This window comes from Heloderma suspectum, chromosome 5, assembly GCF_057233095.1.
Source record: "Heloderma suspectum isolate Gila_16-S chromosome 5, 16-S_ref, whole genome shotgun sequence".
Classification (NCBI taxonomy): Eukaryota; Metazoa; Chordata; class Lepidosauria; order Squamata; family Helodermatidae; genus Heloderma; species Heloderma suspectum.
In genome coordinates, this window is record NC_139462.1 from 129,677,365 (window position 1) to 129,698,391 (window position 21,027).

The 21,027-nt window shown below is 43.9% G+C and overlaps 1 protein-coding gene across 1 annotated transcript in view; it reads right to left on the reverse strand.

Moving 5' to 3' along the window:
• Positions 1–21,027, reverse strand: part of REEP1 (receptor accessory protein 1) — an 87,696-nt gene that overhangs the window by 43,749 nt on the left and 22,920 nt on the right. The window contains exons 2-4 of the mRNA XM_084860374.1: positions 6,445–6,517; positions 4,519–4,595; positions 1,784–1,904 (exon numbers count right to left, since the gene is read on the reverse strand). Coding sequence (XP_084716500.1) covers positions 1,784–1,904; positions 4,519–4,595; positions 6,445–6,517 — 271 coding nt within the window. The remainder of the gene's footprint in view (positions 1–1,783; positions 1,905–4,518; positions 4,596–6,444; positions 6,518–21,027) is intronic.

A 21,027-nucleotide genomic window follows, 5' to 3' on the forward strand; every position in this document is an offset into this window, starting at 1 on the left:
GCAGCTCCTGCACGGTTCCACTGCAGTGTGCCCCATCCCCCGCATTAAATCCTGGGCATGCCTATTTCTGTGACCTGCCAGTGACCTGGTCAAGGGGTAGAGCCACCCCTCCTACCCCCATTCCCTCTTTTTCCCCATTTGAAGTAGGGCTGCTTTCCCATTCACAATATCTAGCCTCTTTTCCCCATGTATAGTATTGAAGTATTGAAACAGTATTGTTTCAAGCATTCACAATAATGCAGTAGCTGCTTTCCCCATTCACCGTATGTAGCCAGTTCTTCTCATTCATAAGACTGCAGTAGCACTTTTTCAGGAATTCACAATAGCGCAGGAGCTACTTTACTCATTCAGTTTGCAGCCTGTTTTTCCCATTCAGAAAATCACAGTAGCGCTGTTTCAAGCATTCACAATAACACAGTAGCTGCTTTCCCCATTCACCATATCTAGCCTGTGTTTCCCATTCACAATGGTGCAGTATCTGTTAAACTTTCACAATATCCCAATGGTGGATGAGAGGGGAGAGGTGTGGGGTAAACTACAGGGGCTTAATTCAGCACTTCCAGTAAACTTCCCTGAGCAGGGGAGCATGGACAGGGGCCAGGAACAAGCCTCTCTCATTCGCTGAACAGCACCTACAGGGCTGATGACATTCAGTTCTACTCTACCCACCGAACCCTGAAATATGGGGATTTCAAGTGCTGTGTCACCCAGGAAAGCTGGTTTTTAAGTATTGTGTACTCCACTTTTCTTGCTTCGTGCACCCCTGACAGACCAAAGCAATTTCATGAAAATCCAGATATAACCAGAAAGTGCTTCTCATTCTGTTTCCATGTCCAGGCACAGGCTCAGGCCAGGCAAGAGGGCTATTAGATAGATGGCTAATAGCTAGTAGCCATTAGATATTATCTAAAGGCTATAAGATAGATGGCTTTAAAGAAGGATTAGACACAGTCAAGGAGGTAGGTCATGGCTGTTAGCCATAGAACCTCCCTATTAAATGGAACCACGCTATTAAAAAGAGATGCTCTCTTTGAATATCCTATGCTGGTATCAAACAACAGAGGGAAGCCATCATTTTCACAGTCCTGCTAAGTGAGCTTCCAGATGCACCTGGCTGGCTGCTCTTGGAAAGAACAGAGCAGATCAGGGGTGTGCAACTGGTGGCCCTCCAAATGTTTTGGCCTACAACTCCCATGATCCCTCACCACTGGCTATGCTGGCTAGGGCTGTTGGGAGTTGTAAGCCAAAAATCTGGAGGGCCACCAGTTGCACACCCTTGGAGTAGATGGATGCTTTGTCTGATTCTGCACAGCAATTCTTATTTTCTTAACTATTTAATAAAAAATTATGCCTGGGATAAGGAGTTCTTCAAAGTACCCATGACTGTTTGGACTGCAAGCTACTAGAACACTTGAAAACCCATGGGTCATTCCAATAGCACAACGTACATTTCCCAAAATAAGTTGACCAACATCCCAGTGGGCATAATTCTTCAATATTGATACTTATACTGATTTGTGAAAACAAGTGCTTTTGAATTAACTCAACAGCTCTCAGCTATGAAAAACAAAGCAAATGAACAAAATTCACTAGGGAAAAATATCTCATCATGAGATGAAAGCAGAAAATGTAAATACATGACAGTGCAATACTACATATGTCTCCTAAGAAGTAGGTCCCACTGAGTTCAATGGAACTTACTCCCAGGTAAGTCCATAGAAGATTACAGCTTATTCCTCTGTAATAACCCTTATCTGAAGTAGGCAGAAACACTTACAATTACCTTTTCTTTTGAAGACAGTGTTGGGTGTACGAATTTCCTGTATAGGAGGCTGGAGCCCTTTGTGTATGGAGACAACAACCAAGCTACAAAAGCTATTTTGAGTTCATAATAAAATGGAAACCTACAGGAAAACAAAAGGACATATTTACCTCTAAAAGAGAGACAGAGGCATCTCCCTACAATTGAGAATCAAAACATTTTGCTATTATAGTGTTTTCATTTAACCAAGGATGGAAATCTAGAACATCAATTCTATATGCATGTGTGTGCATATAAATACATAATATAATCATTAGAAGTATATTTTATTGGTTTTGAAATATGGACAGCCTAAAACTATGGAAGATTCACAAGTGCCTTTTTCATTCTTGGAAGGCCACATCATTCTGGTGCTACCATCCTTCTTCTTAACCAGGAGAAGCCCAAGGTCTGGTAGAGGGTCCGATTATACCCTACTGAGGTGTCTCTTTGGCAGCTGGCCTGACTGTTGCGAAGTCCTGTCCCTTTCAAGAGACAGCACAACAACCCTCTTTTCGTGTGGCCAGTTGCTTCACAGCACCAGCATTTAGAGGTTTTCCCCTTGCCTTTTTGGCTTTCTTCACATGGAGCTTTTATCCTGCGATTGAGATTGCTCCTTCACGGACGTTTGCGGGCTCTTTACATGACGCCGTGACCCTCCAGGGCACCTCCTGCACTAAATGTCCTTTGTTCTGTTTTTAAATGGATCGCAGATAATGAGTTATCAAATTACCCCGTTGTGTTCTGCTTCAGTTCCCTCTGTGAAAAGTGGAAAAGCGGCAAGAAGAGGAGCGAGATCAATGAAAGACAATGGAAGACTCAGATACAGGAAGAAGGAGGGGGAAAGGGGAGGGGGGAAAGGAAGCGCGTGAAAAAAGGAGTCACTGTGATCCTGCATTTAAAATGGAAGCAGAAAGCCCCGTTTTAAATGCAGGATTTTAGGCTGGTGTAGAGATGCCTTTTGCCTTTGCTGACATCTTTACTTTTGTTAGACCGATTCAGGAGCTTCTTAACTGATCCAAAAAGTTAATTCCTCTCTTCAAACTGTTCCACGCCCCAATTCAAATGACCAAAAAGCTTGAGGTTTCTTACAGCACCAGTCTTTTTCTCAACAACCCAAACCTGCCAAGAGGGGTTGATGACAAAGCACGGCATCTCGTTGCACATTTCATCTGTAGTTTTCCTCCATGTGCACAAGAGTATCAGCCCTGCCATACACTGAGATGTAAAACAAGCCGGTGGTAACTTGCCATCAAACCAGTTTCATCTGCATTTCTAGTAACACAACTGGATGGGTGTACCTCTATGCACAACAAGTCATCCCCTGCATGCTCAAGTTCAACCTTTCCTGACCCTGCTTAACCAAGTATTGTGGAATAAGCTCATACCCAATACAGCTGAGTTTGCCTCTTTACTGCTGTTCCACATTTACCTTTTCTGTTTGAGATTTGGTTTTTCCTTGAGAACTTGCAAAAATTTTCAGCACAAGCTAGGACACTTAGGCTGCTTCAAGATAGCAGTAATATCCAATTCTGGGTTCCTTATAGGATTTTATTTTAAAGGAAGGTCTAGGGAGGCAATGGCAAAAGGAGAAGGGGACGGCAGAGGATGAGATGGCTAGATAGCATCACGGATGCAATGAATATGAACTTGAGCACGCTCCGGGAGAGAGCGCAGGACAGGAAGGCCTGGCGTGCTATGGTCCATGGGGTCACGAAGAGTCGGACACGACTGAACGACTGAACAACAACAAAGGGAGGCAATAAGCAAGCAAACCATTTCCATGCATCCCCATATACTGTTCACATCCCCCAGGATAACCCTAAGGCAAAGACAAATACACCAGATTATACAGAGTTGTATCTTCTTCAGACTTTCATCCTTATGCTCACTCTTCAGGAAGCTACAATTTGTTCAGTTATTTGACAAACTGCTTCCATTACACCACCAGTAAACTTATCTATTCCATAAGGGAAATGGTAGAACACAGAAGAACAAAGAACATAAATACGCACATGCCAGAAATGGCAAACAGGGAACGCAAAGAGGAAAAGCAGAATGTATCAGCCATGCTTGTGTTTTCCTCTGCTTCCTTCTTCAAGATCCCCATCCTTCCCTTCCCTTCCCTTCAGCCATCCTGTTCTCATCTTCATGTTTGCTCTGTATTTCTCCTCTCGGGCACTTCCTCTTCTACTACACCCATCTATGCCTTCCCCAGTACTATAAGGTAGAACAACTTCCCCCCCACCCCCTGCAAATTCAAGGGGTCACTCCATGTGGCCCATTTGCTAGTTTAATGTTTCTAGCGTGTATGCAAACACATGAAAGCACGCTGCACTTATGTCAGGAAGACAGCTCTGGCCTTGGTCGCTGTACAGGCTCAGGCCTGTCCAGTTCAAGCAGTTGCTGGGGCCCACCTGCCTGTTTTTTTTTCACATTCACAGCAGCAGACCCCCCACATTAGACTCAGTGCACCTGTTTTCCTGGCACAGCATTTTTCATCCCACTGACATTTCATTTCCTCCCCACATCACCATGTACTCCCCAAATGTGGCATTTCCAAAAGAGGAAACGCTCAGCTTCCAAGACAAATATTCTATGCACCTGGTGTTATTGAGCTCCTCCTAATATTATCTTTGTGCCTTTAAAAATATTTGTATTTCCCTGATTTTGTTTTATTTGTGAATGAAGGAACTGGACTTCAACTGAATACCAACCAGCAAAGAAAAATGTCCGTGAACGTCTCTGCTGTTGTGAAGAGTGCAAATATGATCCAATACATCATCCATTTTACCTAGAAAGAAAGCACATTTTGGTTATAAGCAAATGTTCATTTGCAACTTCCTAACTACTGTGGGCATAGCCTCTCTCTCCTCCTTCTCATTCCTTCAGGACCAGGGCCAGTCCTACCATTAGACAAGGTGAGGTAGAAAGATTTGGGGGTGACAGGAAAGGTCAGCAATATCAATTGTTTATTTTATTATTTTTTTACCCCAAGATCGGGGGGGGGGATCACTATTCAGGGGGATCACTAAATGGAGATAGTCCTGACCATTCTTGTAATTCAGGAGCTGTACAGGGATCTGGGACAATCTTTGTTTTTAGCCTGGTGAGGTGGAAGGAAGAGAGTGTGCAAGGGGCTGTCACTAGGCATTTGTGGATCAGAACAGTGCACAAATTATGCTCTCAAGATGGAGAAGCCCATGGCATAAGCAATTCTCATCTCCAGAGGAACTGCTCACAGAGTGAGGTTCCTGGTCACAGACTTAGTTTGTGCCACAGGTGATCATGCTTTTAATACTGAATATTTTCTGTGCACTCTCATGCTGGAATGGGTCCCAGAAGTCTAATTCATGCCCTGCCTCTCCAGTAATGGAAATGTTACAGGAGACAGCCCTATATTATGTAACACTGTCTATTTATATACTCCTGTATTGCATGATATTCCTATGATCCACTCTTGTACAGTACTGAGAATATTTAGCTGTCGTTCATTTCAACTTGGCTGCTTTGCCTTATAAATGCCACTATCATGTTTTCAGGGACTTCCTCTGTATCTATTTTGTGTCATTGCTTCAGGATCACAATTTGATTAGCTCTGGATCAGAAAATGCCCAGTGTTCACAAACATTGATTCAATGTCCCACCACCACAACCACCACACCTCCCCCTCCCCCCACCAGTTACTGCAGAATTAACTGTCTTCATATTTAATGCTTGGTTCCTGCTATCTAAGATTAAGAGCTGGCTGTCCTACCCTAACGGTATGCTGTGGTGTGCAGCTGAGTGGAGTGCAGTTGGCAAATCCTGATGAATAATTTTATTAATCACAGTTACTGTTCATTAACTTTGTCCAAGAGGGTTGAAAGAAACTGTTGCAAACAAGAACTGGAATATTTTATATATATACAAGTGTTTTGGAAAGCAATTATAAAATACGTGTCTATGTTGGGCTGGATCCAGGCACAGTCACGCTTAGAGTAGACCCACTGAAATAAAATCAGATTTATTTGTCCCATTTATTTCAGTGGATCTACTCTAAGCATGACTAAGTCTGACTAACCCGCTGTGCTCAATGCTGATGTTAACATCCAAGACATTCTTATATACTACGTACATGTATTTTGCTGGGGCAACATTGTGATTTTATTTTAATTACTCTGGAAGATACAGAATGCAATAATCCAACGAGGGAGTTTAAGAAATGGAAGGAAAATTACCAGTCAAAAGTATTTCATCCAGACTTTCCACTACTTAGAAAAACTGAATTTTATGTAAGATCTACAATATCTAGCTATCCAACTCTTAGTAAACATCATCCAATTTGGATTCTACTGTCTTTATACCAAGTATATGTGTTTTTAAATTATCTCCAGGTTAGGCAATATAGACATTTTAAAAATCTTTTCTTTTGTCAAGTGCAGCGTCTTCAAAGCACAATGGTAGAAGATACTATACTGAGTATTTGACACCAAGTAAGAATGCAGAGAAATCACATCTGAAACTCTGAAGCAAGTTAGTTCTTCATTCATTCTAAAGAGCTGAGTAAAAACCATTAGAAGGCATTTTGCAAACAGAAACCTAGGTTTACCTTAATGATCCTATGGCTGCTGCCACAGGATACTCCCAGAAGTGCTACTTACATATTCTTTAATATCCTTTGATTTTACAGCTTTGTAAGAGTAGTACGCAGGGTAAAGAGTGCCAAATATAAGCCTGGAAGAAAAACATTATGGGGGGAAAATTATTTCTGTCACAGGGAAATATCCTTAATGCAGGTAAATAATTGTTTCTGCACTTTTGGGACATTTAATCAAAATGTTTCCTCTCTTGTTCTCATTGGAAGGAGGTAAATTGAGCTAGAAACAAGAATACATAGAGTTTGATCCAGACTAAGTTAGTTGCACTTAATCCCCATTGAAATAAACTTTCCCAACAATTTCAATAGGAACTAAGTTCAACTAATTTAGACTATAATTCTATACACACTTAATGGTTCATTATTTATTTTGTTATCTAAATTTGTATCGCTGCCCTATAACACAGGTTCTGTGGGCAGCTCACAAAGCAAGCACAACAATTAAATATAATATAAACAATAAAACAGATTAAAAGCTAACACCATTTTAATTGTCAATGTTAAATGATTTGAAATGAGGACTTTTGAGAGAAAGGCCTGCTGAACTTAACAGGTCCTACTTCTGAGTAGATGTACATAGGATTGCCCTGTTAGTTTGGATCCAGTCCATAAACTGATATCTTCAAATATATGCATACACTGCCTAGAAGATCAAGATGTGCTAGAAATGGGGCAACTGTAACAACAGCACAGAAGAGGGAATTTTTTCTCGGCTCTGTCGCATGCCGACATGGCAAGCTGCCAAAATTCCTTATCTACACATCTATTAAAAGGTACAGATGCTCCAACATGTCAGCTGGACCCTGTCTAACTTGGCTTCTGAAGGCTTGCCAAAGGAGGTGATCAAATTCTATCCTATCATTAATGTCACGTGTTGTGAAAGACCAACTGCCCTTCAAGAAGCAGTCTTAAGAACGTTATTAAAGAAGCCCTTCTCTCATCCTCATATTAGGGACATAGGCCCATCATTTCGTTAACCATTCCTGGACAAGGTGTTCAAGCAGGAATTGGCAAATCAGCTCCTGATGCTTTTGAATGAAATGGATTGTCTGGACTGATTTCACTCTGGCTTCAGGCCCAGATTCAAGATAGGCTGCCTCGATCACCCTGGTAGTTTACCTGTACTGGGAGAAAGACAGGCACTCCCAGCAAGTGGATCTCTTGATAGCTTTCAATAGTAGGTGATAACTGCTATTTCCTGTGGAAATTGCCCTGTGGGGCTCTGTAGGGTTCCATCTACAAGATGTGATGGCTACATATTATATCCAGCATCAAAGGCAGTACCACCTGCTGGGGAAAACAAGTGGGAGAGTACTATTGCACTCATGGCCTGCTTGCGGGCTCCCCGGAGGCATCTAGCTGGCCACTGTGGGAAAGGAATGGGTCTGGCCCAGCACACTTCTTATATTCTCATCTTGTCTCCCATGCTCTTTAACATCCTTTTGGAATCACTGGGTGAATTGTTCATGGTGTTATTACGATGCTGACAAGACACATCTATATTCATGAATGCCTGCAGGAGGGCAAAGGGAGCAGTTGCTCTTCCCAGATGAACCACAATCCCCGATTCCCAGCTTTCATTTAAAACAAAACCATATCTCCTGTCCTTGTAGATAGGAAGAAAAATGTTCAGCCATTATTCTGCCCATTAATTTTATGAGTAACTAGCCATTTCCTGCTTTTCAGTGTTTTTAGCCAACGAATGAAGTCATAGCAATGATCAGCATACTCATTGTCTAGAGAAGAAAGTTCTTAGTTCATTTTAACCCCCCCCCCTTTGGTCTTTCCTACTGGGAAGTGATTGCTGCCCCATAGAAAATTCAGAAATAGAGTGTCTACCCAAAAACAAAAGATAGAAGCAAAGATTCAAAATTCCCTGGAGTTTGCTAATGTTTACAAAAATTGCCCTGCCAATAAAGTCCATTATTATTTTACCTATATTTCAGAAGGTGGGGCTGTGGCCAAGACAGTGTAAGTTATGCCAGCCCCACAAAGCAGCCTACTGTAGTTATACCAATTTTGCTGGTGGGAGGGAAAAGTTCAAGTAGTATATGACATTACTCTAGTGTTTTCCACTGCTGTTATCTGATCTGGTGTGTTGGATTTTTTTTAGGGAAATGCAGTGGAGGACCATGAAGCTGATATGAAGGGTTAAAGGGAGTAAGGAAAATAATTTTTCATTTGATGGTAGGAAGTTGTCTGGACACCAGGTCTACCCATTAGAAACAACAGAAGGGTAGGCCTGGTATACAAATTTCACATAGGTTCAGTCTACCTATCTTGGTAGCCATGGTACCCATGCCTTGTCACGGCTCAGTCACCACATCTACCAAAAATGGTAGACCTGTTCTCTATCAGGGCTTTTTAAACTATGCAAGCAGATAAAAAATATGAAGTCCCAGGGGGAAATGGGCAGTTCCAAAAGAATATGTGTGCAGCTCAAAATTCAAGTCATGCAAAAACTGAATTATGTTAGCTGTTGTAAAAAGAGGCTGATAACAATGTGAACAGTAAAGTGAGTAGTCCAGGCTCCTATGGAACCCTAATCCTACAGTACTCAAACATACCTATTTTTTCTGCCACTGATGCAGACTCCATTGCTACTCTCCACAGGTTGTTCACCAGCATTTCCAAGATAAAAGAAACCACTCTAGAACATGCAGTCCCCTTTCCTGGCAGCAAGTCATGTGAAGTTGTCAATATTATGATAAGGGTGGTAGCATCAGAAAATATCCAATATGACATTCTGAAGGCTACTGCATTATGTGCATCTGTGTTTTTTTCCATGCTGTTGTTCTTAGGGTTTGTTTATATCTCTCACTCCAGATTTGCTGGAGTTATTATGCCTCTTGTGTGAAGCTCGAACGTAACACTCTTCTGCACTAGTGCTGTCAAAAATTCCAGGATTTCCTGCCACTCTGTAAACTTTAAATGTCATGGAATGTTACTCTAAGTAACAAAGCATGTGCGGACAACCAAGGAAAATGCACAGGGGTGTTGTGCCTCATATGCCACTGGGCAGCTATGTATCACATACCACTGTGCCTCTGGCTATATTTCTGATTTCCCTTTGCATCAGGAAGGGCACAGCCCTGTCTGAATGATTGTGTGAGGTCAGTAATGGACTGGATAGATTTCCTGTCAAGATGGCTACCTAGAGAGCAGCAAGTTAGTGAGCTCCAGGCCCCACAAATGATCCTGCCATGCAAATCTATTGTTGGAGGCCCCCAAAGGTATTTACTGTCTGGGGGGAGCTTTTGTCCCTGCTGTGGTATTCTGAGGAGGAGCTTTTATTTCGTTTTCCCCTGTTTAATTTTGGCTGACCTTTTGTGGCCTAGTCCCTACAAACGCAGTGGGCCCAGTGGGGATAGAAATGGCGGTATAACCTCTTAAGCCGAGTGGAGCGCCCCATACCACCCAAAATATGGCTGCTTCACCCCCTGCCGTCCAGGATAACCTACCAGAGAGTGGTATGGCCCTGTTACAGTCCATTCTCTGCTGACGCCTCCTTGATAAAGACGGCGGTGGCAAACTTACAGACCTCATTAGACCAATAACAAAAGAAGACAGGCACGGTTGAAACATGAGTTTCCAATATGGAGGATCAGGAACAGGCAATGCAAGCAGTTCTATAACACTGTAGGCCAATAATACTACACTGCAAATGAAGCTTTCTGACTTAGAGGGGAGATATAAGAATAGTGGGGATCAAAGAACAGGAAGACTAGGGCAACCTGATTATGCTTCCGGCGAATATGCTGACAGAGGTCTTGGAACGACTGGATTGGTATGCCGTAGAGACTGAATGTGCACAACACTCCCCTATCCCCACTCTCAAGATCCAAACCACCCACAAGCAATCATCATAAAATTCCTGCGCTTCCCCACTAAAGAGGATATTTTAAAACGGGCATGCAAAAAAAGGAGACATTGCACTGGGGAGCTAATGATCTTTCCATTATGATCTTTCTGGGCTATTCAAAAGATGTGATGGAAGGGAAGAAAGCCTTTACAGGAGCAAGAAGAATGGTGCATGATGTTAACATGGTCTACCACCTTCACTTTCCCCCTATGTTCTGCGTTTAGCGTGATGGACGTTTTCACTCTTTCAAGAAAGCTCCAGAAGCAGATTTTTTGTTGGGACTAGACTCCCAGCAGCGCACCCGATCAAAGAGTGAGGCAGTAAGCGTGTGCAGTGAGTTTGTTGGTGAGCAATAAGGTGGACTTCACAGCATCCCTATATGCTGTTGGTAGCCACCTCGAGACTTGTGTAGTTTGGCCTAGCTGGTAGCCTTATAGTTAATTCAGAAGCCCTTTCACAAAGGCTAGTCATTCACAGCTTCACCGTGTAGCTGGTTTGGTTAGCTGGATGATGTCAGCACCTAGGAGATACGTTTCACTTCCCCTGGGAAGGAAAGCCCCATTTCCCCCTCCCTGCTCCTGAACTAGGGAGAGATCTATAAAATCCAACCGGCAGGCTTTGTCCTTTGGTCTTGCTCCAAGGGGGAATACGTGCACTACCAACCTGGAGAAACTTGGGGACCCAGATAGACACCCAGCTGTGACAGCTTCATTGGCTGATGAGAGGTGAGAGCTTTCTTTGCATACTTATTCTGCATCTATTTTCTAAACAGTCATCCTTTTGCACAAGCAGCTTTGTTTCATCTTGGCAATCTAAAAGAATCTATTTTGACTGGGACCTGACAGAGTACAGTGTGTTCATGAGAAAATCGATCCAACTTTCCTACAGGTTTATTCCAGATATGTTCTAGCTGTTTCAGTTGTACTTTTTATAATACAGCCTATGGGTAAATATTGTTTAGCTGGCCATATGATGACAATAGGGACCCCATACCACTGAAATGGTATATGAATTTTGAGTTGATGTAATGTTTATATTTTGTCCATATGAGGTTAATATGGGCTTATTCAAGCATTACTTTACAGTTTATCATTGTTATATTATTACGGTTTATTATTATTACTACCAGTTTTATTACCATTATTATGAGTACCATTATGGCTACTATTTTCAGTGAAAATGTATAAATAAATAATGTATAGCCTCAGGTCATATGAAGGCAACATGGATCCCTAGATTGGGTGTTGAGGTAACTCCCTTGATGGTTTATGGGGGCCTCCTGTTTATGTCTCTTCAAAGTTCAGAGGGGAACCTGTGAATTCGTGGATGACATGAAAGTTGGGAGAGCGCTTGTCTGGAAGCAGTTTGAAAGGTTTAGTGATGCATGAAGAGTGTGCAGTGTTGGTTAAAATGCTATTTTAATCTTTCCTTGTTTTATCATTTGTTGGTGTGTTTGTTTTTGTCTGTTGGGTGAATGATTGGACATTTGTTAGATTGTTTATTGGTTGTTGTCCTTTTTGCTATTCCATTCTATATGATGTATATGTGTGTGTATGTTGTTATTATTTTTTATACAGCGTCAGTGCTGTTTTCTCAGTATGCTGTTTGAAATAATGGATTCTATGGATTCTTTGGATTACCAAAATGAAACTAGACCACTTGTGGAAAGAATTACAGTTTATTGATAGAAAATGGATGCAGAATAAAAATACAAAGAAAGCTCACACATCTCTTCAGGCGATGAAGGTGGCAACTTCCTCACAGCTGGTATATGCCGGGAGGCCCAATCAACAGCATATTAGAAATCATTCCTAGAACCCAAAGTTCTCCAAGCTGGTTGTGCACATTCTCCCATGGAGCGAGGCCAAATTGGTTAGGCTTCAGTCCAGTCTTTTATACCCTTTTCTGACATTCTAGTATGAACATGCTCAAAGCAGGCAGGCAATGAGTTACCCCTCCCAGTGAGTAAGAAGTTCCAACATTCCAAGACTGGGGGGGCAGGGGGGAGGAACCCTCTTCATCTCCCTAGCAAGATAGAACAGTAAAGCAAACAGAGGAAAACAGTAGGGATGGACGAAAGTCCCTTACCTCATCCCGCAGCTTGCTTCGCGGTGGGGGGGAGGCGCTCTGTCCCTCCTCCTGAAATTCTGGGCGGGGGGGAGGTGCCCCATCCCTCCCCGCCGAAATTCTGGCTGCGGGGGAGATGCCCCGTCCCTCTGGCCGAAATTCTGGCCGGGGGGGAGGCGCCCCATCCCTCCGGCCGCGAATCCTCCTGGCCGGCCGGGATGCAAATGGCGGCGGCCATAGCCGCCGCCGTTTGCGTCCCTGCAGTCAGCCGTGATAGGCTATGTAAATCCTTACGTAGCCTATCACAGCTGACTTTGGGGGAAAAAAAAAAAAAAGTGCGTATGCAAATGGCGGCGCCCATGGGCGCCGCCATTTGCGTTCCTTATTTGGGCATGTGTAGTCTGCGTAAACATTTACGTAGACTGTGGTGAAAATAAGGGCAACGCTATTTGCGTTGCCCTTATTTTCGCCGTATTTACGCAGACTACATGTGCCCAAATAAGGAACGCAAATGGCGGCGCCCATGGGCACTGTCATTTGCGTACGCGCTTCCCCCCCCCCAAAGTCAGCCATGATAGGCTACGTAAGGATTTACGTAGCTTATCACGGTGTTTTTTGAAAATCTAGCCGTCATAGGCTACGTAAATCTTTACGTAGCCTATCACGTTTACTTGTGTGTTTTTCTTTTTTCACTTGGAAATGGCGGCGGCCAGTCAGAAGACCAGCCGCCGCCGCCACCGCCGCCACCGCCGCCGCCAAACCTCCGCTGGGAGCTGCCAGCGCCAGGTACATTCGGCAAAGGTAAGTCCCATTCTGGGGGGTGGCTGGGGGGTGGTGGACCATTTCTCCACCAATTTTGGGGGGCCGAATGCGTTAGCATTCGGCCTCCCGGAGATTCATGGAGAAATTCTCCAACATCCCTAGAAAACAGGCAGCTGCATAACTGTTGACATGAGGATTATACCCTTATCAGCATCAGACAACTAGCAATTGTTAACACATGGATTGGTGCCTGCTTGGTACCAGTCTCTCTGTGAGAGAAGCCTACAGAAAAGCTGGCCTACTCAAAGAAACAGGAAAACTGCCTGAGCAGGCATGTATACATTTAATAAACAGCATATATGACACTTGTGTAAGCTCAACGCCTGACCTGACTCCTCACCATTTCTTCCAGTGTCAAACTCACTACAGACCTGTCACTGCATCACGCTCACACATGTTTCGCCACCCATCATATTGGTCAGATTATGGACAGTAATGAAATGCTGGTAAGAAGTTGTATTAGGCTTTGCTATTTCCCAATTCCACACCTTCTTTTAGTTCCAACTTCAATACACTTGTCATGCCATTAAACATCATTACCTGGAACTTACAGGCCTGGGTACACTCAACAAACGCAAGCAGGTGCTTGCCAAATTTAAGAGGCTGAAAGCTGATATCGCCTTCTTACAGGAAACCCATCTGCTCGCTAAGGTAAGTATCAGCTCTGTAAGGATTGGGTGGGTGAAGTGTATGCTAGTGGCAACTCCAAGAAATCCAAAGCAGTAGCTGTGTTAATCCACAAGTGAACTCTGGTCTCACTGTTGCACACAGTGACAGATGAGGGAGGATGCTTTCTTAACTTAGTTGTTAAGATTGCAATGTCGACACAGGATCTGGTAAATTTGTATGGCCCCAACCTAGATTCTTCCTCAATGTTTCATGACTGCTTTTGCTACATGTCTTCCGTGGTCTACAACCAATTAATAATTGTAGGAGATTTCAACAGTATTCTAGATCCAGTCTTAGATAGGATACCCACACACACAAATTACCCTCCATGCTCTGCCCCACCCTCAAGGCCTACATGGCAGAACAGGGTCTAGTAGATGTGTGGCGAGTGTTGAATCTCAGTAAGGGAGACTATATCGTCATACAGTCAGCCCATCAAAACTGTTTTTGTTTATTTTTTTAACCTCTCCCCCATCCTTTGGCATGTCAAGGCCTCCTATATAGATATAATTGCTGTCTCTGATCATGCTCCGGTTCTTTTGAATCTGGATCTGGGGCTCTGTAAACCCCCATGTGTTGGAGACCAAATGTCAACCTTTTGAATGATCAAGAGTTCAAAATGCAAATGGCCTCTGAGCTGGGTGATTATTTTACCCTCAATGGTGGGACAACAACCTCACGTTCAATTGCATGGGAAGCCTGTAAGGCATTTATCCGTGGCAGAATCATAGCCTATGCCTCCAATAAGAAGTGTGAGAGACTATAACAGGAGAACAAGCTCCAAGAGCAGGGGAAATTATTGTTATCCCAGTTCGTAGCTCACCCCTCCCCAGACTTCTACACCAAACTGCAACATGCCAAATATGCTGCTGACATCTAACGCAGAGTTTTATTTAACCTGCCTACAACAGCAGTACTGGGAATGAGGCGATAAGCCTGGTTAAACCTTAGCACATTGCCTGAAACAGCAGCAGGCTAGACAATTTGTTGTTGTTCAGTCGTTCAGTCGTGTCCGACTCTTCATGACCCCATGGACCATAGCATGCCAGGCCTTATTGTCCTGCGCTCTCTCCCGGAGCGTGCTCAAGTCCATATTCATTGCATCAGTGATGCTATCTATCCATCTCATCCTCTGCCGTCCCCTTCTCCTTTTGCCCTCAGTCTTTCCCAGCATCAGGGTCTTTTCCAGAGAGTTTTCTCTTCACATTAGGTGGCCAAAATATTTCAGCCTCAGCTTCAGTATCTGTCCTTCCAATGAGCACTCAGGGTTGATTTCCTTTAGGATGGACTGATTTGACCTCCTTGCAGTCCAGGGGACTCGTAAGAGTCTTCTCCAGCACCACAGTTCGAAAGCATCAATTCTTCGGCACTCAGCCTTCCTTATAGTCCAGCTCTCACAGCCATACGTTACAACTGGGAAAACCATAGCTTTGATTAGACGGACCTTTGTCGCCAAGGTGATGTCTCTGCTTCTTACTATGCTGTCTAGGTTGGCCATAGCTTTCCTCCCAAGGAGCAAGCGTCTTTTAATTTCATGGCTACAGTCACCATCTGCGGTGATCTTGGAGCCTAAGAAAATAAAATCTGTCACTGCTTTCATTTCTTCCCCTTCCATATGCCAGGAAGTGATGGGGCCAGATGCCATGATCTTCGTTTTTTTAATGTTGAGTTTCAAACCAGCTTTTGCACTCTCCTCTTTCACCCTCAACAAGAGGCTCTTGAGATCCTCTTCACTTTCTGCCATTAGGGTGGTATCATCTGCGTATCTGAGGTTAGAACAAGCCTTATCTGGAGTACTGTGTCAAGTTCTGGGCACCACACTTTAAGAAGGATGCAGACAAACTGGAGAAGGTTCAGAGGAGGGCAACAAAGATGATCAGCGGACTGGAAACAAAGCCCTATGAAGAGAGACTGAAAGAACTGGGCATGTTTAGCCTTGAGAAAAGAAGACTGAGGGGAGAGATGATAGCGCTCTTCAAAGGTTCTTCAAAGGTTGTCACAGACAGGAAGGCCAAGATCTCTTCTCAATCATCCCAGAGTGCAGGAAACGGAAGAATGGGCTCAAGTTACAGGAAGCCAGATTCTGGCTGAACATCGGGAAAAAAATTCCTGACAGTTAGAGGAATACAACAATGGAACCAATGACCTAGGGAGGTGGTGGGCTCTCCCACACTGGAGCCGTTCAAGACGAGGCTGGACAGCCATCTGTCAGGGATGCTCTGACTTGGATTCCTGCATTGAGCAGGGGGTTGGACTCGATGGCCTTGTAGGCCCATTCCAACCCTACTATTCTATGATTCTGTGATAAAGTAGGGAACATATTCACCATGCCACAACAAATTAATGCCCAGTTTTGTAAGTTATATTCTGGGCTCTATACAGCAGACAGGACTCCTGATGCAGAGGCAGATGAGACTCTGATCCTTCCTGAATTAGATATGCAGCAAAGGGAGCTCCTAGAGGAACCCTAGAAGAGGAAGAAACTGAGAGAGTGACTAAAAGATGACAGCAGGAAAGGCCGGTGGCCCTGATGGGTTCTCCACTGAGTGGTGTAAAGCCTACTCTGAAACCTTGACAGCCATAAATTTGGAGCTCTATCAGGATGTTTTTGAAATACGCACACTGCTGCCCACTCTGCAAGAGGTCCACATTTCAGTCATCCACAATCCAGAAAAAGATCATGGGTTCTGTGCAAATTATAGACCAATTTCCCTGATTGACGCAGATGCCAAAATGCTGCACTAGCTAACAGAGTTTAAAAAAATAATAGCAACATTAATTAACCCTGAACAAAAAGGGTTCATAAACACCAGGCAGACAGCAGGAAATCTGAGGCTTGGTAGACCTAGTAGCACTTAATGCTGCCAGAAAGACCCCTGCCACTATCCTATCACTACATGCTGAAAAGGCCTTTGATAAGATTTGTTGGCCATTTATCACTGCCACACTTTCTCAATTTGACTTTCCTCAAGAATTTCTGGCCTGGGTGAAGATCCTATATGCAAACTCAAGGTCACAGGTATGGACCAATGGAATTCTTTCCTCACCATTCCCACTTGAAAGGAGCATAAGCCAGGGGTGTCCACTCTCTCCCCTGATATTCAACATCTGTCTGGAACTGTTGCCTTGCACCATCCGACAAAACAGGGCATTACAGGATTATGTTCAACATACCATAGAATATAAGATCATCCTTTACGTGGATAATATGTTCTTGTTCAGGTGGTACTGAAAACTCTATACCAGAGTTTATCAGATTAACAGACACATTTGGGTCAATATCGGATATACAATTAATTGGGCTAAATCAGAACTTATGCCCCTAAGGATAGACACCTCCTCTGCCCTGTTTTCCAGATGGCAGTTCAAACAATGCCCTGACACCATAGTTTATCTGGGAATAAAGGTCCCCAAGGATATTTCTCAATTGATTAAATTGAGGCTGTCTTCACACCTGGCATTTTATCCCACTACAAACCGGTCCTTTTGATTCCAGATCCTTGCCGGGATTTAGTCTGGCCCTGTATACAGGCATCTCTCATAGCGCATACCTTTTCATGGCTGGGCGGAGCTGCATGGAACAATCAGGACAGAAGGAGGCTGCTGGCCCCATGCCTCCTCCCCTCCCTGATCATTGGTTCCTGTAACATGATTGATGGCTCCACTCGTCCCTCCACTCCTCCACAGCAGGAGGGAAGTTGGAAGCCCTTCTACTGACCAGGATAGTGGACTATGAGAGCTGGTCACCCGCCCCCCTCCTTCCTCCGACTTTGTGGTGAGGGAGAGAGAGTCTTCTTGGTGGCTTACCCCGAAGCTGCTAGTGCTGCTAGTCCTTCTCTGCTAAATATGTTAGTGTGTGATGGAATTAAATGCCGTACATTGCTTGCACTACTGAGTTTGAAGGGTTCCCAACACAGAAGTAAGAAATCCACAAACGGACTTATATACAATCAGTGCACCAAGCCATCCCTAGCACACACACACCCAGCGACCCCTTCATGGGGGACACCTTCTTCATTAGACCCAGCTTGCTTCCCCCCGACCCCCACGATGTTGTAGCTCTTCCCCCTTATTTCTGGCTTCCCAACGACCCTGCAAGGTGGGCTAGGAGAAGAGATAGTGGCTGCCTAGGTGGGAGGGAGTACTATGGAAAACCACCTCAGCATTACTGCCTTGTCTAAAACAACTCCACACACAAAAACGAAACCATTAAAAATGACCATTCCAAGCTCTTCATGATGAATTTATTCAGGGAAGAAGAAAAGGTACTTTTAATACTCATTGAAATCCTAACTGACAAGCCTTTCTCCTACATGGCTGAGAAGGGAGACTCCCCCATCCTCCCTGGAAGGAAAAGAGCCCATCAAACTGTTGAGCAAAAGGGAGATGAAGCAGTCAGTGAAGTCGATGGGAGGGGAAAGTCCCAAGTAAATGCACTGAAGGGAATGGGAGACCTTAAGATTGCTACTCTAAGTAGACTTAGAGTGCACTCCTATGCATGCCTACTCAGAAGCAAGCCACACAGATTTCAGTGGCACTTATTCCCAGGAAAGGAAAGCCTTACAGCCAATGAAGTAAGCACTGCTGTGTTCAAGGGGATCTCAGAGAAGCATTTGGGACGGTTAACCATTTTACAGTTCAAGAGCCTGTAGTGGAATGGGAGAGAGGCAGAAACGGTCACTGGAAGTGTGGTCAGTGACCTGCCCCTCCACACACCAATTTGTTGTCATGACAATGTTATTCAACACCGCCCAGCAACACCCCCTAGCACATGCCCACACAAAGCGGGACAAAGCACTAAAGGGGAAATACACTGGGTTTTCCCCGTTCTCAGATAACACAGGAAGAGGGAGGGGAAGTTGTAAGATAGCAGCAGGAGAGCAGCGGGGTTGTTTAAAGCTCCTGCAAAAACCAGTGATTAAAGGAGAATGATTGTGCTAAAAAACCAAGGTGTCAAGACAGCCACAATCTGACACCTCTGTTAGCTGAAATTGCTTTGGACCTAGGCAGCTGGCCCCACTCACTCAGTGTCTGGGGTAAAATTAACACTTTAAAAATGAATGATTTGCCACAAATAGTGTATGTTCTCCAAGGCATGCCACTGTCTATTCTTAAATCATAGTTCCAAGGATTCGACAAATTATTTAGAAAGTTTATTTCGGGAGGCTCCCTCCCACACTCTTCATTTAGAAAATTACAGCTGCCCATGGATGAAGGAGATTTTCAATTCCCTGATCTAAAGCTATATCACAAATCATATCTTCTCTCATGTGCCACTGAATGGGCTGCCACCCCCTCATCACAACAACCTCCTTGGATAAGCCTAGAATCTGCATATTTGACACCGATTACCCAGTGGATGGCGTTGGGCTCCATGCACTTGGACAGAGAGGGCCTTATTCCACCCCCCATTCAGGCAGGTGGAAGGCCATAGCAAATGCTGGCCTGTCAGCAGCACTTGGGCCCTTTCTCACATGCCAAACTAACACAGAGATCTGAAGATCGCTGGACTCGCTTTTCTCTGGAGGCAGTGGGCTAAGAGAGGCATCCTCACTTTGGGTCAGTTAATAGGCAAGGACTGTGAATTCCTCTCCTTTGCAGACCTGCAGAGGAAATATCAGCTACCTCAAAATACACGCCGGCAGCACCTTCAAATAAAACATATGTACCGTACCCTGTATGGCCTGGCAGCATTCAGTGCTTCAGAAGACCCAGCATTACTGGAAGATCTGATTCACTGTATGACCAAACCAACAATTGACATTTACAGAAAAAAACAAACCCTCTTAACATATGGTAAACTTGACATTCAGAGAGGAGTGGAATGGGGAACTAGAATGCCACATCCAAGCACACCAATGGAAGGTAGCTGTGTCTTCTAAGTGGTCTATATCTTCTGATCTGAAATTGCACCTTATACAGCAAAAGTTTCTCTTCCAGGTATACTGGACACCACAGCGTCTGTTTCGGAAAAACCCTCCAATAAATGCTGGCGCTGTGGGGCGATGGATACATCCTTGGTGCGTATGATGTGGGGGTCTACAGTGGTGGCTCTTTTCTGGGCAGATGTTATGAGGTGCACCAACTTTGTTCTGGATACTTCATGTATTGCTTAATTATATTCCCACAGTCTGGAAGCTACCCCCGGCCATCTACCACACTTCTTTTCCAGGTCATTTCTCTGTTTTATGATCTTGACTTGTTGCTATCTCATGATCCTTGTTTCCTGCAAAATACACTCCAGCATTTGATATCAACGTTTGCTTCCTTCATTTATCCTAATAACAAAAACTAACTTGGCCTTACAGAGGCAGCTGAATTTACAAGCCTTGTGGAACATGGTTATGTATGGCAAGACTTAGACTGTTTCCTATGGAAGAAGCAGAGGGAGTGCTCTCTACTCTCTTTACATATGTTTGTAAGAGCCAAATTATGTATTACATTGGAATTCTATGATTGAAACTTCCAACTATCCCTTTAAAAAAATTGGATTCTGTTTCTTATTCAAAAGATGCAATATCAAATAAAATACCTGAAATAGATCACAAATAAGAAATACATATATATATTTAGAAACTGTTCTATACGTTTATCAAAAATTAAGCAGAAAAGTACAACTGTAACATTGCCTTACAACAATGAAAAAAAAATGAATGGACATACTGAAACCAGAAATCTTTTGTTCCAAAATACAACAAACCAATTCCAGACGGGTAGCCATGTTAGTCTGTTGCAGCAAGAAGCAACAACAAGCCTTGGATCACCTTATTAAAGACAAAGAAATGAATTATGGCATAAGCTTCCATGGTACAGAGAGTACACTGGTCCACTGCCCCTGCTCTATAGGAGCCTTTCCACAGAACCGCACAAGCATGGTGGGGCACTGCTGTGGCAGGTGGGGAAAAGAGAGGCCTTATGGTGTTCACTACTAAAAGCATTTGGGTGGATGAGCAGTCCTGCACTGGAGTTGCAAAGTGGCTAAACACAGCCTCCAAAAAATTTATAAAGAATAGTAGGGCTGTGATATTAAAAGATTACTCAGCCCAATTAACCAATTAAAATTCTGCCCCTTGATTAAAATTATGGTCCTAATTAATCAGGGCAACTATTATAGTATGTGACTGGGCAGCAGTGTGTTACCCCAGTCAAAGGCGGCAGCAAAGCAAG